General features: G+C 43.7%; 1 protein-coding gene across 1 annotated transcript in view; it reads left to right on the forward strand.

Moving 5' to 3' along the window:
* nek7 (NIMA-related kinase 7) overlaps positions 1-18175 on the forward strand; it is a 179640-nt gene extending 161465 nt beyond the window's left edge. The window contains exons 9-10 of the mRNA XM_072438124.1: positions 90-203; positions 14236-18175. Of these exons, the coding sequence (XP_072294225.1) occupies positions 90-203; positions 14236-14346 (225 nt within the window). The 3' untranslated portion in view covers positions 14347-18175. The remainder of the gene's footprint in view (positions 1-89; positions 204-14235) is intronic.
* The last annotated feature ends 294 nt before the right edge of the window (positions 18176-18469 follow it).

The following is an 18469-nucleotide window of genomic DNA, read 5'->3' on the forward strand; positions in this document are numbered from 1 at the left end:
GCTGTGCCGTCGCGTGGGCCGTAGTTAGATCTCCCCCTCGCCGTCTTGAGTCCTGACCGCCGCCCGTGTCCTCTTTCTTTGTGCTTCAGATGGCCGCCCTGCAGAGTCCTTTCTACGGCGACAAGATGAATCTGTACTCCCTGTGCAAGAAGATCGAGCAGTGCGACTACCCCCCGCTCCCAGCCGATCACTACTCCGAGGAGGTGAGTTCTAGCTTCAATCGCCGAATTCAATCAAGGAGCCGTCAAAGGGATGAAAAAAGGGGGGTATTTTGTCACCTTGATACGGCTGGAAGGCGCGGCGGGGAGGCCAGACAGTTGTTTCGAGCACAGACTTTAGATTTTAACCCCAGTAAGAGCTGTTAATGGCTCCAGAGTCAGTGTGAGGTGGCGATAACTAGCTCCTTCTGCCACTTCTGTCGCCGTCTGCACGATTTAAAGTGCCCGCGACAGGTTTGTACCATCATCTCATTTTGACTTTATTTGGTGTGTTTGTACCTGTCGTACATATGAATGATAGTTTTACGCCAATCGAGCAGGTATTTGTGGAGAAAACGATGAAAAATCCGTAGAAAATGACAGGAAGTGACATCACACTCATTCCACTCAAAGTCAAAACAACTTTTTTGACTCTCTAAACATTAATTCAACAAAATAAAGTCTCTCTCATGTATTTTTATTTGTCAAATAAAAAAAATGTCACCAGGCCAGTGTTTGCTGGGTAATTTCCTATTGTGATGTCATCAATTACAAACAGGAAGTGCAACTAAAAGTGTGCTATTCTGTGATAGCATTTTCATTTAAATTTTATTTTTTAGCAAAACTTGAAACATATTTATCTTTAACTGTATTTTCGGTCAGTGAGTGGTCCGACCTGTAGGGGGCACTTTAAGTTAGCGCACGGTGACGGTGGCAGGTGGTAGAGCCGACGCCTCGTAACCAGAGGGTTTGCGGTTTAACTCTGACCATATTCCAGCTCTGAACGCACAACCAGGCAAAGGTCTAACACCTGCTAGAATGTCTACACCTCACTCTTTCCTAAAGGTGAGTTGAGCTGAGAAGAAGAGTGTTATCGTCATGGAGTTCGGTAACAACTTCCTCCAGACTGAAATGCTCCCGTCGCTCTTTTTTGCTCTTCTGATCCGTTTCCTGTCAAATTATGTGTATTATATAACTAAGCAGATGTAAAAATAACAGCAGGCGGCGCTAACATCGCGGTAGCATTTAGCCCGTTAGCGTTCTTGGATGTTTATAGACATTTACTGTGACTAATCTAATCTAACACTATATATTTGCATATTTATTATAGTGTGTTTGGGCTACTTCACGTCATAGTATCATTTCGAACTTCAAACTTGTCTCACTTCAAATGAACGTAGTTACCGTATTTTCCGGACTATAAGTCGCACCAGCCAAAAAATGCATTATATATATAAATAATATATATAAAAAAACGCATGAAATGCGGTTGCAAGTGTGAAAATAACAAATAATATCACAGAAGTATAAGTATATAAGTATAAATCTATGTATAGGTCGCACCCCGGCCAAAACTATGAAAAATGGTGCGACTTATAGTCCGGAAAATACGGTAAGTTCTTCACTCTTTGTTTCCCCCCTTTTCCTTTGTTCAAAAGCCTCCATGTTTGTTTTCAATTGAACAAACCACGTTAATTCACATTTATTCATCCCTTATTAATGTCTAATGTCTTTGTTCTGCTTCTAATTAGACATTTACTCACACTTTACTGTCCATGAGCTTTTTATCTCATCATTTTAAGACATTGTTGTGTAACATTATTGTAGCTACACTTTAATTAGCCTTAATAAAGCATGAACAAACTGTTAAGAATAACTGAGGTCTAGTAACTGAACGCCTTCATTTGCACATAAGGTATTGATTAAGCAGTTACTAAGAAGCTGAGTCATTCTTAATAATTAAGTCTTTATTCATGCTTTATTAATGCTAATTAAAGTGTACAAGCCCTTAACCACACCCTCATGACCAAAAGTCTGTTAGTATCTTAAATAATGTACAAAAACATCATACTAACAAGCATTAATAAGGAGAATATTAATAGGAAAGTGTGTTTAATGTGAATTCCCTCATTTTCCTCATACATTTTATCCGTTTGGGTTCCTGTTTATTCTCTTAAATCCTCCACAAAGCTTCTGGAATGATCTGTTTATGATTTAGAGTATGTCGACGGCCGGCATTCTCTCAGCGCCCTTGATTTTGATGCCCGTCGACTAATAAAGTTTCTCCTCTTCTGATGCGTAAGCCGAGCCCGCCGCGGTTATGATCTTAACGTCGTGATCAAAAGGGCAAAGACTCCGGATCGTTCTCGTAAATGAAACGCCGGCACGAGAGGCATGCGGAGCCGAGGCCGTGTCGTGTTGCCCCGGAGACCGAGGCTAACGGCTAACTCGCCCGTGTAACAGAGTCGGGCTGCGGTCGCGGCGCTGCCCGGGCCTGATTGGCGCTGATCGCTCCGTGAACGTGGCGTCGCGCGGGTGGCATTTGCCCGTCGTCCTCGGTTTAACGTCATGAGACACGCCGGATTACGCACTTGGATACGGACTGGAGATCAACAAATATTAGCCCCGCTTCAGTGGCGTAACTCCGTTTTGCTAGTGAGTCGTGGGCGATTATGGTTAATTTATAATTCACCTTATTCCCAGGGTAACGCCAGGTTCAGTTTGGAGCTACATCTAACGGTTTGTTTCGATTAATTGACTACGCAAACGATTAAAAAGATAAAAAAAAAATATTCTGCCTCTATCTCTATCTATCAGACCTGGTTTAGACCTGGTTTAGGCCTGGTTTAGGCCTGGTTTAGACCTGGTTTGGTCCTGATTTAGACCTGGTTTAGACCTGGGTTAGGCCTGGTTTAGGCCTGGGTTAGGCCTGGTTTACTCCTGGTTTAGATCTGGTTTAGTTCTGGTTTAGACCTGCTTTAGTCCTGGTTTAGTCTTGGTTTAGACCTGATTTAGACCTGATTTAGACCTGGTTTAGGCCTGGTTTAGGCCTGGTTCAGACCTAGTTTAGACCTGGGGTAGACCTGGTTTAGACCTGGTTCACTCCTTGTTTGGTCCTGGTTTAGTCCTGCTTTAGTTCTGGTTTAGACCTGGTTTAGGCCTGGTTTAGACCTGGTTTAGACCTGGTTTAGACCTGGTTCGGTCCTGGTTCGGTCCTGGTTCGGTCCTGGTTCGGTCCTGGTTTAGTCCTGGTTTAGTCCTGCTTTAGTTCTGGTTTAGACCTGGTTTAGACCTGGTTTAGGCCTGGCTTAGGCCTGGTTTAGGCCTGGTTTAGTCCTGGTTTAGACCTGGTTTAGACCTAGCTCAGACCTAGCTCACTCCTAGTTTGGTCCTGGTTCGGTCCTGGTTCGGTCCTGGTTTTGTCCTGCTTTTGTTCAGGGTAGACCTGATTTAGGCCTGGTTTAGGCCTGGTTTGGACCTGGTTTAGACCTGGTTTAGACCTGGTTTCAACCTGGTTCACTCCTAGTTCGCTCCTGGTTCGGTCCTGGTTTAGTCCTGCTTTAATTCTGGTTTAGACCTGGTTTAGGCCTGGCTTAGGCCTGGTTTAGTCCTGGTTTAGACCTGGTTTAGTCCTGGTTCACTCCTGGTTCGGTCCTGGTTTGGTCCTGGTATTGTCCTGCTTTAGTTCAGGTTTAGACCTGGTTTAGTCCTAGTTTAGTCCTAGTTTAGTCTTGGTTTAGACCTGGTTTAGACCTGCTTTAGTCCTGGTTTAGACCTGGTTTAGACCTGGTTTAGACCTGGTTCACTCCTAGTTTGCTCCTGGTTCGGTCCTGGTTTAGTCCTGCTTTAATTCTGGTTTAGACCTGGTTTAGACCTGGTTCACTCCTAGTTTGCTCCTGGTTCGGTCCTGGTTTAGTCCTGCTTTAATTCTGGTTTAGACCTGGTTTAGACCTGGTTTAGTTCTTGTTTAGACCTGCTTTAGTCCTGGTTTAGTCTTGGTTTAGACCTGGTTTAAACCTGGTTTAGGCCTGGTTTAGGCCTGGTTTAGACCTAGTTTAGACCTGGTTTAGACCTTGTTCACTCCTTGTTTGGTCCTGGTTCGGTCCTGGTTTAGACCTGGTTTAGGCCTGGTTTAGACCTGGTTTAGGCCTGGTTTAGACCTGGTTTGGACCTGGTTTGGTCCTGGTTCAGTCCTGGTTTAGTCCTGCTTTAGTTCTGGTTTAGACCTGGTTTAGGCCTGGTTTAGGCCTGGGTTAGGCCTGGTTTACTCCTGGTTTAGATCTGGTTTAGTTCTGGTTTGGACCTGCTTTAGTCCTGGTTTAGTCTTGATTTAGACCTGATTTAGACCTGATTTAGACCTGGTTCAGACCTAGTTTAGACCTGGTTTAGACCTGGTTCACTCCTTGTTTGGTCCTGGTTTAGTCCTGGTTTAGTCCTGGTTTAGTCCTGCTTTAGTTCTGGTTTAGACCTGGTTTAGACCTGTTTTAGGCCTGGCTTAGGCCTGGTTTAGTCCTGGTTTAGACCTGGTTTAGACCTAGCTCAGACCTAGCTCACTCCTAGTTTGGTCCTGGTTCGGTCCTGGTTTGGTCCTGGTTTTGTCCTGCTTTTGTTCAGGTTTAGACCTGATTTAGGCCTGGTTTAGGCCTGGTTTGGACCTGGTTTAGACCTGGTTTCAACCTGGTTCACTCCTAGTTCGCTCCTGGTTCGGTCCTGGTTTAGTCCTGTTTTAATTCTGGTTTAGACCTGGTTTAGGCCTGGCTTAGGCCTGGTTTAGTCCTGGTTTAGACCTGGTTTAGTCCTGGTTCACTCCTGGTTCGGTCCTGGTTTGGTCCTGGTATTGTCCTGCTTTAGTTCAGGTTTAGACCTGGTTTAGTCCTGGTTTAGTCCTAGTTTAGTCCTAGTTTAGTCTTGGTTTAGACCTGGTTTAGACCTGGTTTAGACCTGGTTTAGACCTGGTTTAGACCTGGTTTAGACCTGGTTTACTCCTGGTTTAGGCCTGGTTCACTCCTTGTTTGGTCCTGGTTTAGTCCTGCTTTAGTTCTGGTTTAGACCTGGTTTAGGCCTGGTTTAGACCTGGTTTAGACCTGGTTTAGACCTGGTTCGGTCCTGGTTCGGTCCTGGTTCGGTCCTGGTTCGGTCCTGGTTTAGTCCTGGTTTAGTCCTGCTTTAGTTCTGGTTTAGACCTGGTTTAGACCTGGTTTAGGCCTGGCTTAGGCCTGGTTTAGTCCTGGTTTAGACCTGGTTTAGACCTAGCTCAGACCTAGCTCACTCCTAGTTTGGTCCTGGTTCGGTCCTGGTTTGGTCCTGGTTTTGTCCTGCTTTTGTTCAGGGTAGACCTGATTTAGGCCTGGTTTAGGCCTGGTTTGGACCTGGTTTAGACCTGGTTTCAACCTGGTTCACTCCTAGTTCGCTCCTGGTTCGGTCCTGGTTTAGTCCTGCTTTAATTCTGGTTTAGACCTGGTTTAGGCCTGGCTTAGGCCTGGTTTAGTCCTGGTTTAGACCTGGTTTAGTCCTGGTTCACTCCTGGTTCGGTCCTGGTTTGGTCCTGGTATTGTCCTGCTTTAGTTCAGGTTTAGACCTGGTTTAGTCCTAGTTTAGTCCTAGTTTAGTCTTGGTTTAGACCTGGTTTAGACCTGCTTTAGTCCTGGTTTAGACCTGATTTAGACCTGATTTAGACCTGGTTTAGACCTGGTTCACTCCTAGTTTGCTCCTGGTTCGGTCCTGGTTTAGTCCTGCTTTAATTCTGGTTTAGACCTGGTTTAGACCTGGTTTAGTTCTTGTTTAGACCTGCTTTAGTCCTGGTTTAGTCTTGGTTTAGACCTGGTTTAAACCTGGTTTAGGCCTGGTTTAGGCCTGGTTTAGACCTAGTTTAGACCTGGTTTAGACCTGGTTCACTCCTTGTTTCGTCCTGGTTCGGTCCTGGTTTAGACCTAGTTTAGGCCTGGTTTAGACCTGGTTTAGGCCTGGTTTAGACCTGGTTTGGACCTGGTTTGGTCCTGGTTTAGTCCTGCTTTAGTTCTGGTTTAGACCTGGTTTAGGCCTGGTTTAGGCCTGGTTTACTCCTGGTTTAGATCTGGTTTAGTTCTGGTTTGGACCTGCTTTAGTCCTGGTTTAGTCTTGATTTAGACCTGATCTAGACCTGATTTAGACCTGGTTCAGACCTAGTTTAGACCTGGTTTAGACCTGGTTCACTCCTTGTTTGGTCCTGGTTTAGTCCTGGTTTAGTCCTGCTTTAGTTCTGGTTTAGACCTGGTTTAGACCTGTTTTAGGCCTGGCTTAGGCCTGGTTTAGTCCTGGTTTAGACCTGGTTTAGACCTAGCTCAGACCTAGCTCACTCCTAGTTTGGTCCTGGTTTGGTCCTGGTTTTGTCCTGCTTTTGTTCAGGTTTAGACCTGTTTTAGGCCTGGCTTAGGCCTGGTTTAGGCCTGGTTTGGACCTGGTTTAGATCTGGTTTCAACCTGGTTCACTCCTAGTTCGCTCCTGGTTCGGTCCTGGTTTAGTCCTGTTTTAATTCTGGTTTAGACCTGGTTTAGGCCTGGCTTAGGCCTGGTTTAGTCCTGGTTTAGACCTGGTTTAGTCCTGGTTCACTCCTGGTTCGGTCCTGGTTTGGTCCTGGTATTGTCCTGCTTTAGTTCAGGTTTAGACCTGGTTTAGTCCTGGTTTAGTCCTAGTTTAGTCCTAGTTTAGTCTTGGTTTAGACCTGGTTTAGACCTGGTTTAGACCTGGTTTAGGCCTGGTTTAGGCCTGGTATAGGCCTGGTTTAGACCCGGTTTACTCCTGGTTTAGACCCGGTTTAGTCCTGGTTTAGTCCTGGTTTAGTCCTGGTTTAGGCCTGGTTTAGGCCTGGTATATGCCTGGTTTAGACCCGGTTTACTCCTGGTTTAGACCTGGTTTAGTCTTGGTTTAGACCTGGTTTAGGCCTGGTTTAGACCCGGTTTAGTCCCGGGTCCTGGACAGTTCTCCTTTTGACCGTTTCCTGTTCCTGTCGGTCTGTTTGTTTGTGTTTTTCAGACCGATGATGTTTCATTGTTTAATCTGCCCTGATATGTGATATTTACATTACATTAAAATGTACATGTTATGAAATACGACATCATTCTATAAAGTTTTTGTTGAATTTGTTCCTCCCACTTTAATTCTTTTCCTGCCCTTTGTGATCTGCTTAACTGTAAACACAGATTTAACTCACGCTTTAGTTTAGATGAAGATGAAGACAATGGAGCTCTCTATAATAAAGAAAGGCAGTGGGCTTAAACAATGAGTCGCTGGAGCCGTTCATTGACTTTTCCGTTGTGTTTGAAAGTCACTAAATGTGCCATTGTTTCCTGTGTTTATGTTGAAAGTGCAGACACAGTGTTTGTAACGGCAGCTGGCAACGTACGCCTTTAATGTTATATACCAGTCGCCAAGGACACAACATCACGCCAAAGACACTGCACTTTTCTCTGGAACTTTTTACAAACACGCTCCTTTAGACAGACAAATAACTGCATAAATCGAGTATTGAAACACTCTCTGAACAGTACACAGACTTCAAAATGACAAGAAGTGTAGAAGTTTGTGTGAAAATATCTGTAAATTTACTCAAATGAAGTGCTGAAGTGGCACTTTAGCGTCACCTGGAGGACATTTAGTTCAGATCTTATCTTCTCTGGGCATTTGTAATCAAAGTAATGACGAATAAAACAAAAACCAACAGCTAACGACTGGTGTTTGGTCCTTTTCATGTTAATTTAATTTAATTTAACAGAATATTTCAATAACCTTTAAAGCATCCAAATAAACAGAAACAGTAAAGCAGATAAGAACATAACATGGATACAAAGCATTCAAACATATTTATTCATCATTGACAAACAAAATAATCATTTACTAGAGTTAGGGTTAAGGTTAGTGTCAGGGCTTTTTTGTATTAATTGATTAGTTGACGAGTTTTTACGAGACATTATTAAATACCTTGTACCCATTCCTTATTCTAAACCAGGGCTATTCAACTTAGTTTTCCAGAGTTAATACAATAAGATAGCTACTGATAGATTAGATTTTTGTGATAGAACATGCAAAATGGCTTTACCACCAATTTACCCATTCAGTTCTGAACCAGAACTAGGACCAACCAGGCCTGAACCAGGACTAACCCAGAATCAAACATGAACGAGATCTAAGACCAAACCAGGTCTAAACTAGTGCAAGTCACTGGCCTTCAAGTCCAAGTCGAGTCCCGAGTCGTAGTCCTAAAAAGTCCACAGCTCTGCAAACCAATAACTCGTTTGTGCAGTTTTGCTGTTGCTGAATGTCGATCGCTCTTGAGCCCGTCGTGCTGTGGAATTCTACTTGTCATGCATTTATTCCAGTGTCTCAGACGTTCATTTGTTTCCATTTGTTCAAACAGAATGGAAGCCTCGCCGCAGACTTGTGGAAGTTGTGTAATCCATCACAGTAAACATCAAGCCTGCATTAATTACAGCTGTCCTGGTTTAACTGCACAGACTGAGCGAGCGCCGCGTGTTTGGGAGCTGCTGGAAAACTCTTGAAAATATCTCGAAATACGATGGACTTTTGAAGGAGACATTATACTTTATCCTGGCTGTTTAAGATACTTTGAAACACCTCTGCTTCAGTAGTCCACGTTTTATAACTTCAAGTGAAAAATACATGTTATTTTCTTTTCTTTTTGAACGCCGGGTTTGGAAGTCTCTCCAAAAAGCAATGGGCCTCTAGAAGGTGGATGCTTTGTGTGGAAGTAAGCGCTTATCCAAACAAGTCGCTACTACGGCTTCTGTACCGCAAAGTAAAAACATTAAAAAGAGATAATGAGTTTTTCTGCCTTGTTTCCATATTTTGAGAAATACTTGCCTTGTTAATTCCTGCACTTCACACTTAAATTACGTTCTGTGTTTAGGATTATTCATATAACTCGTTTCCTTGAGTAATTATTACCATGTTACTACCATCATATTGCCCTGTTATTACTGTGCCGTAAAGGATTATTCAGAATAATCGTGACTATTCGACTGTTACAATAATCGTATTTTGACTTTGGCTCTGAGAATCTTCTGCTGTTTCTAATTCCACATATCATCTCCAGACTCGTCCTGAGCTTTTCTCCGTCAAATCACGATCAGTACAAGGAAGTAAACAGGCCAACTTAACCAGCACGGAAATGTTTATCCATGTGTAATCCCCTCTGCAGCCAGTAGATGGTGCGGAAACTCAGTTAGTCCCGGGGGAAACGGCAGAAACCCTCAGAGGCAACTGTTGTTGTGATTTTGGGCCTTACAAAAATAAATTGATTTGATTTGATTTGATTAGATCCAAATGTATGAGTTTTTTCATTCTTAATCATGAGAGGCCAAACTAAAGGTTCTCAAGAGCGTGTTTAAAGGCTAATAACGGTACAAATAATGCATCATACTTGTCCTTAACGACATTGTTAAAGTAGAAAAGTGGTTGCACGCAGTTACTCCTCAAACGTTTTCATAATTACTCCGAATTCACCCACAGATCCCCGACACAGAGTGCGTTGCATACTCCGCTCGCCCGCTTACACACACACACACACACACACACTCGCATTAGCAAACGTGGGCTTGTATATTTGTGGGAGCCGAGTTTGCGGGCCCGCGTTTGCCCCACATGTCACCCCAGTCTCGGCTCGGCGCTGCAGACAAAGCTCCGGCGCTGATGGAGCAGAGACAGCGCTGATGAGGGTGTGCCCGCAGCGCCTGTCTGGATGTAAACAATGCTCCTGAAGGATCGGCAGCCAACTGTCAGCTGCTCATCTTTGTTGTGTCATTTAAGCATCTTCGAGTACGCTTCCACACCGCGGCCCCTCCTTTTCTGCATGACACCCCCCCAGTACACACACACACACACACACAGACGTACACGTATGCACTCGGCACTCGCCATGCAAAGAGGCGCATGAATATTTTACATATCTGCATCTCGTCAGCGCGCCCCACCATCTCCATTCTGGGTGACTAATTCTCCCACTGTCTGCATTTGCATCCTCCACGCTCGCACTCCGCTGCCTCGGGACGCACACGAGCGCACACAAACGCACACAAACGCACACGGCTTTTGTCCGAGTGGATCTTATTGGACACAAAAGTCAGCAGAGGAGTTGAACTATATTGCTGTATTTTTTCTACCTGGTCCGGGAAATGTTCAAAGAAGAGATGAAGAAAGTAGATGTGGCACTTTTCTACCTCTGTTAACGCTATACCGTCCGCAAGCCCGCGTTTAGACGTTCTATTGCATTGCTCTTATTTTCATTGTCAATACCAGCAAGCTATACATCATTTTAACGATTATTTTCTCAACAAAACGAATATGTCATTGATTTGCATTGAATAATATGCTCCAAGAAGCAATTACCAATAGTTCGTGTTAAAACTTTACACATTTCTTACCTGTAGTCCAGTTCTGACAGACTCAACAGGGTTCAATCCGTAGCTGTATCATTCTGTCCGTAATAATCCACAGAAGAACAATATCCACCTTGTATTTTTTATCATAATAGAGGAGCTAAAATTGTAGCAAAACAGTTTGGCACAGTTGGCACATTTTTGGGATAACTTGTTCTGAATATATTTTCTGATACAAAAAGGTCAACAGCACCAAAATGCCTGTTCCTAAAGATCTGAAACTTTACACAGTGGTTGTCAACAAGATAAACATCATGTACAGTGAACAGCATATGCACACAATGAAGTATGTCATGCTCAGGACCTTTACAAACTGACAATATACAAGCAAGACTAAAACAAGGATGTATTTTGTATGTTTGGGCTTCTGTAGTGTGAGTTCTGAAGCCCTGACAGTGTTCATCTGCACATCTGCAGAAACAAGAAGGCCTAAACTTTCTAATGATGCATCACACTCACATGTAAGCGATGCCATTTGGGTGTGTCCGACTATTGTGCACAGGCGAAAAATAGGTTGGTGTCCAAGGAAACGTGACCCATGTTTTAGAGTGAACTGTCCAAAGTCGTAGCTCTGGAGATGATTTGGTTCTATCACTTCTTGAACGTTTCTTTACACGTTCAATGAAGGGTCTTTACCGTCACTTTTGGACTGATTGTGCCGTCATGGATTGTACTTTTCACAGCCGTAACTCTTTTTTTTAAAGCAATGAATCAAGTTAAACAGACTTTGACATTGACTTTGATGAAATAGCTCCCTCTACAGGATACATTATTCCGCAGTTTGCCTAAATAACCAGCAAATGGTGCCTCTCGCTCACGCTTAACTCTTTCCATGACCATATTTAAACTGCTTTTGTTATATTTCACTCCTTTCAAAGGTTTTACATGTTTACGCTGCGTGTTCTTCACATCTTACGCCAGTTAAAACGTTATCAAGGCGAGCGAGAACTTGAAACCAACAGCCCCAAGAGTCCCAGTGCCAGTGTAGAGTTGACAGCCTCTAATCCACTGGGTCGCTGGTTCAAGTCCCGGTGTTTGCACATTTTCACTTCTCCGGTTGCTTCAGTTCATATCCTTTGTCGACCACGCCCTAAGTTTGTACTTAGTAGTTAGTTGACGATATCCTTTGATTGAACTTGTTAAAATCACAATTATTCCTTGATTTTGGTGGATGATTTCTTGATTGACACGTGGTGTAATCCAGTCTAGTCCAGATTAAGGCATCCATCCCTTCAATTGACTGATTGATACTTTCTTGATCCCCTTTAACCGTGCAAAATGACTCCTACAAACATAAATAACAATTAAAACGTATTACACTGAAGCAGTTTTTATTCTATCTATTTATCCTGTCACACCAGCCACACACAGGTGACTGGAGCACTACTCAAGCGAGGTTCAGACCGGCCACTGTCTGGTCGATGGCGCGAAGGCTCAACGCCGCGCACCAACCGTTTATCGATCTCATTAGCGCCTCTTAAAAAATGAATCTCAAACCCTCCTCCCGCTGCAAAACACGCGCACAGCCCTTGACAAGGATCTGTCCAAAAGTGCGGCACGCTACAGCGGACAGGAAGTGAGCCGACAGTTACCATGGCGACCGGGCGCAGCAGACGTGTGTTTTTAATGATGGCTGTGGCGTGCGCGCCCGTCTGTCTCGCGGCTCTGCTCGGCTTCAGTGCGGCGGCTGGCATCGGAGTGGCAGCAGCGCGAAGGAGAGGGCCGCGATGATTACGCCGTGTTTGTGCTAAACTCGCCAACGCCGGGCTCTAGCGCCAGGCCCCAGCGCCAGGCTCCAGCGACCAGCGCCGTAAACACAAATAATGAGCTCCACTGTACCGGCCGAGGCCTGGTGTGGTGGAGGTTCAGTCTGATTTACTTTGAGGCGGAATTAGACCTGTTCTAGTCCTGGTTTGGCCCTGGTTTAGTCCTGGTTTGGCCGTGGTTTAGTCCTGTTTGGCCCTGGTTTAGTCCTTGTTTGGTCCTGGTTTAGTCCTGGTTTGGCCTTGGATTAGTCCTTGTTTGGCCCTGGTTTGATCCTGGATTAGTCCTTGTTTGGCCCTGGTTTAGTCCTTGTTTGGCCCTGGTTTAGTCCTTGTTTGGCCCTGGTTTGGTCCTTGTTTGGTCCTGGACTAGTCCTTGTTTGGCCCTGGTTTAGTCCTTGTTTGGCCCTGGTTTGGTCCTGGACTAGTCCTTGTTTGGCCCTGGTTTAGTCCTTGTTTGGCCCTGGTTTAGTCCTTGTTTGGCCCTGGTTTAGTCCTTGTTTAGTCCTTGTTTGGCCCTGGTTTGGTCCTGGACTAGTCCTTGTTTGGCCCTGGTTTAGTCCTTGTTTGGGCCTTGTTTAGTCCTTGTTTGGCCCTGGTTTGGTCCTGGATTAGTCCTTGTTTGGCCCTGGTTTGGTCCTGGATTAGTCCTTGTTTGGCCCTGGTTTAGTCCTTGTTTGGCACTGGTTTGGTCCTGGACTTATCCTTGTTTGCCCCTGGTTGAGTCCTTGTTTGGCCCTGGTTTGGTCCTGGACTAGTCCTTGTTTGCCCCTGGTTTAGTCCTTGTTTGGCCCTGGTTTGGTCCTGGACTAGTCCTTGTTTGGCCCTGGTTTAGTTCTTGTCCCCTAATCCCGGTTTGGTACAAGCAAAGTCTGGTTTAGCCCAGTTAAGTCCTTATGTAGTGTTGGTTTAGCCCTGTTCTAGTCCTGGTCTTGCCCAGGTTTAAGTACCGGTTTATTATTCTGATTTAGTCCTAACTTTCACTTCGTTTTACCTTTTTTCTCCTCTGGTCTAATCTTGGTCTTGTCTCGGTCTCGTCTTGGTCTCGTCTCGGTCTCGTCTGGGTCTAGTCTCGGTCTAGTCTTGCTCTAGTCTTGGTCTCGTCTTGGTCTCGTCTTGCTCTAGTCTTAGTCTCGTCTTGCTCTAGTCTTAGTCTGGTCTTAGTCTAGTCTTGGTCTAGTCTTGGTCTAGTCTTGGTCTCGTCTCGGTCTAGTCTTGGTCTAGTCTTGGTCTAGTCTTGCTCTATTCTTGGTCTCTTCTTGCTCTAGTCTTGGTCTCGTCTTGGTCTCGTCTCGGTCTCGTCTCGTCTCGGTCTAGTCTGGGTCTAGTCTGGGTCTAGTCTGGGTTTAGTCTGGGTCTAGTCTTAGTCTCGTTTTGGTCTAGTCTTGGTCTAGTCTCGGTCTAGTCTTAGTCTCGTCTTGGTCTAGTCTTGCTCTAGTCTTGGTCTCTTCTTGCTCTAGTCTTAGTCTCGTCTTGGTCTCGTCTTGGTCTAGTCTTGGTCTAGTCTTGGTCTAGTCTTGGTCTAGTCTTGGTCTCGTCTTGGTCTAGTCCCGGTCTAGTCTTGGTCTTGTCTTGGTCTTGTCATAGTCTCGTCTTAGTCTCGTCTTGGTCTCGTCTTGGTCTCGTCTTGGTCTTCTATTTGGCTTGTCCTGATCCTGTACTGAACTCTACACATTTTTATCTGGTTTAGTCTTGGTCATCTAGTCCTGATTAGGGATTTCACAATATCAACATCAGTTTTATGATTATTATATAACAATTACTCACGATTATTGACACAAAACAAACGTGAAATTTGGTTTGACTGGTTTTTACCTTCTTAATAACGACTAACACAACTAATATTTCATTTTCATGTTCACGTTTCAACGGCTTTATGATTTCTTAAACGTTTATAAAATGTGCTGTAGAAATGTTGTATTTGCAAATGTTTTGACCTATTTTTATCCTTGTTTATAACCGTTCTTAGCCCTGAAATGCCCTGTAAACCTTTATGACCTTTAACCTCTGTTGTCCTTGTCCCCCTCTTGCCCTTTGACCCCTTGTGCCCCCTCCCCCCCGCAGCTCAGAAACCTGGTAGACATGTGCATAAACCCCGACCCCGAGAAGCGGCCGGACATCACCTACGTGTACGACATCGCCAAGCACATGCAGAACGTCACCCAGGGCAGCTAAAGCTAACGGCTAATGCTGGCCCCTCCCCCCCTTTTAACTCCTCCTCGTCCAATCGGCATCGTCGTGCGCTTCTTCCACGTTGCCGGACCTCTGCGTGCGCCGCTCAGCTTCACCACGGCGACCGGAAGAATCCTAGAAATATTATGTTGAAATGGTATGTAACGTATAGTAACCTCGATAAAGCGCAAATAATGACTTAATTCATAACGAACAGAGTATTTTTATGATTCCGGCTCAGTAACTATGGTAACAGTATTTAGTTATCGAGCCTGAATCATTCCTAATAAACAGATTGTTCTTTATGCATTAGGTTTTTGTTTGTGAAGCTTGAACGTGTCACGGATTTGACTAAATATGACAAACATGTTCAGATCGAGTGGAAATGACTCATTCAGAATCGTTTGTCTTGGATTATTTGACTCGTTCTGCTGTATTTATGAGGTTTTAATTGATGTGAAAATGGAAACACAATAAAGCAAAAGTGCCACGACTGCAGATAATTTAGCTCTGAAACATAACATGAACAGAAACTCGGCTGAACGACACGGAATCGTCATGTTTGGCGTACGTTTGGCGCAACGGAAAGTAGACAGAATTGTGTTTTATTTTGAAAATGAAGACTCGGGGTTCAGGGTTCACGTTTGAGAGAAGTCTGAATTATTTACAGCTAAATTAACACGTTTCTGAACACAGAGGGCCAAACTACAGCTGCTTTCACACAGACTCCACAGAGAATTGTACATTTGGCATTTCTGATTGTTTTTAATAACTTAGCTTTCTTTTTTCAGGCTAAATTATCTGCGGTACAAAAGTATAGGAATGAATTGATGCATTAAATTGGACAAAACGGCTCAAATCAAAAGTAATATTCTGAATTTAAGTAATTTTAACTCTTGTAAATATGCGTTTTGTCCTCTATGATGATTAGGATTTGTTATTTTTAATATATGCACGCCGTTCCCATTCTAAAAAGTGTTTAGTTTCTGAATATTCAAATGGTATTGTCTACACTCCAGAATGTAGACTTAGTGTTAAATGTTGCACTTTGATCTCGTCGAATGAATGTAAAAAGAAAGGGAAGAACCTGCGACCGAGCGTGCGTTTATGTCGTTGGAGGCGACGCGGAGGCAGTAGTTATGAAAAGCACGCGCTAACTTTAGCATTTCGTCCGTTATTTTTTAACTAAAAGTCTCTCCCGGCCCAGAAAACACACCGGTGCGTTCAGTTCTGCCTACGCGATGATATCGACCGTTAGCGGTGTGAGAAGGATGCTCGCCTTAGCCTGCTAGGTCGTATGCTCTTCAGGTTAGTGCTGGCACGAGTTACCGCTGACGGGAGTTACCGCTGACAGGAGTTAGCGCTGACGGGAGTTAGCGCTGACGGGAGTTAGTGTTGACGGGAGTTAGCGCCGTCGGGAGTTTGCACCGTAGGGAGTTAGCGCCGGCGGGAGTTAGCCCTGGCGACAGTTAGTGCCGTCAGGAGTTAGCGTCGTCTGGAGTTAGCGCCGCCGGGGGTTAGCGCCGCCAGGAGTTAGCAGCGCCAAGAGTTAACGCTATCAGGAGTTAACGCTATCAGGAGTTAACGCTATCAGGAGTTATCGCTGGCGGGACTTAGCGCTGGCGGGAGTTTCCTTTTGTCCCCGGGGCCGACTCGAACCCGAGTGCACTACCAATCATGGCCACCGCGCCGGTCTCTGTCCCGGATGATTGCCGTTCTCATTTATAAATCCAAATTGTTACTTTCCGCGCTAAGTTTGCGAGCTGAAGAGACATCGTGAACACTTTCTGCTAACGCTTTCAGACGGAAGAGAGAAGGAACGGGTTTGATGAGTTTGTGTCGTGTCCGTACGAGTCTGCGTAAAGGTGGATAAATGAAACCCCAGAGCTTTAAAAACATAATAAATCAGGCAAATGCATCTGCTCAGGTTTAAAAATCCCCCCGAAAACTAGCTGGGACGCCAAAGTGACAGATGTTCAAAGTTACGTTCGTAGAAGGAGTTTGGCAGGTTTACGTCCATCCGCTCTGACCGCCGTCTCTGTCACCTTGGTCTCGTAGCAATATGCGCTAACTGCGGTTCCGGCTAACACGTTTAAAAAAAGCGTTAGCGCTTCGATGCCGCTCGGCTTGGCTTCGTGTTTACAGTCAGGGTCCTCCGGATTCACTTTATCTTCATGAATGTGTCTCTCTTTAAGTCGTCAGCGAGTTTACTTCCTGTTCCGAGCGGTTTGGTGAAAGCACTTTGTGTTCACGCGAATGCCTTAACTTTAAAAACAAAAAAATCAACAAGTATTTCAACGCTATTCTGGGTTTGGTGCGCTAACATCTGGAGTGGACATATGCGACATCGGGCTGAGCTGCCAGACCACGTTCCTCTGACAAACTTTACGATTCATCCATAGATTTGTGCAGGTATATCACATTATGCCCTTAATTGAAAGTTTACAACGTCACTTTAATGTATTTTTATGTTTAATCCACTCTTTTGTAGCATTTTTACTATAAACGATATTCACATTTTGCTCATCTTCGTAATAACATCAACAATATGATGTAAATGTCTGTATATCACCCACATGTACTCAGGGTTTGGACAAAATGGCGTCCACACACGTTTAAAAAGGTGAACGCAAAAGAATATTTATTAAAAACACTATGCAGAGAAAGTGTTGTGGCTGTGATGGAGGGAAGAGAACATACAGTACGCCCCAGTCTGGGGTTGGTTTATGGACTTTAAAAATGCTTCCAGACGGTTGGATTTCCAAACTATTATTCAACCGTCGTGGGAAACTTGAAACGGAGTGATTTCTGAGGATTGAACAAAGACATCCTTGTAAACGGGATGAATGAAACGTGCAAAAAACATAAGCAAAATAATACTTATACTGCATTATAAACCCCCAAAAAAAGCTCTTGAAGTCCTCCCGCATATGTCCACTCTCAGGTTCTTTATCCGAACGCGCTGGTGTCGCCGTGACAATGGTGTCGCACCCGCTCTTCTCTGTAAAGTGCAATTCATGAATACTGTACACGCGTTTACAGTAGAAGTCGTTTATAGTGTCGTTATGGACCAGAGAGAGTACACAAAAAGTACTGCTATTTCAAAGTAAAAAGTATGTTTGTTTTACCGTGTTTTTAGTATTTATCTTTAAAAGAAAATAGAAAAAAATTGAGATTTTGATGAGCGCAATAAAAAAATTAAGACAAGTTTGAGTCGACGAGCTTTGAAAACATCTAGAAAAGTCCAAAGTATTGTATTGTACATAAGAAAGTACTAAATCATGAAGAAACATGAAAAATATTATCAAAATTAAGACGAATTTTTGTAAAAAAAAAAAAGAAGAAAATTTTCAATTATTTTTACGAAGCTTTAATAACTTCTAGATTTAGGATTTAGCAGTTTTACATCAGAATAAAGATGTACAAGTCTGAATATTGTATTGTATTGAGTATTGTATTGTACATGAGAAAGTTCTAAATTGTGAAGTTCCTGATATAGATATGTTAATAATACTCCTCATGATTTGTGCTTAAACTTAAATTAAAAGTACCACGAAAACAACAAACTGAAGAAACATGAAAAATATTGTCAAAATTAAGATTTTTCAAACAATTTTCAACTCTTTTTACGAAGCTTTAATAACGTCAAGATTTAGGATTTAACAGTTTTACATTAAAATAAAGATGTACAAGTCCAAAGTATTGTACTAAATGTAAAACTCTGTACGAAGTGCCTCTTTTACCGCGGCCGCTCGGTTTCTCAAAAGTAGAATGTTTAAATTGTTTTAGTGTTTTTGCTCTTGTAACATTTCATGCTTGCGAAATACATGCAATAAAGCTTCAAACCAACAACACTCTCCACTCTTTACTGCATTTAAATTACTTTTCTTTAGGGTATTTGTATGGAGACATTGATTTCCTCGATTTCCTCGTGAGCGGCGGAGTGTGCACTTGTTATTATTCTTACTTTCTCTTTTTTTTAGCTGTTTTGTTTGTTTGTGAAAGTGTGAAGCATATTCTGCAATTTCGATCGATCAAGTTATTTGTTTTACTTTCCCGACACGGAGTCCTAATTACAGCGTCCACATGAGCTTTGTTTTTGGGCCGGACGATGCTTCACCGACAC

Source organism: Eucyclogobius newberryi, unplaced genomic scaffold (genome assembly GCF_026437365.1).
Source record: "Eucyclogobius newberryi isolate DKJ021-1_F unplaced genomic scaffold, fEucNew1.0.hap1 SCAF_9, whole genome shotgun sequence".
NCBI classification, from domain to species: Eukaryota; Metazoa; Chordata; class Actinopteri; order Gobiiformes; family Gobiidae; genus Eucyclogobius; species Eucyclogobius newberryi.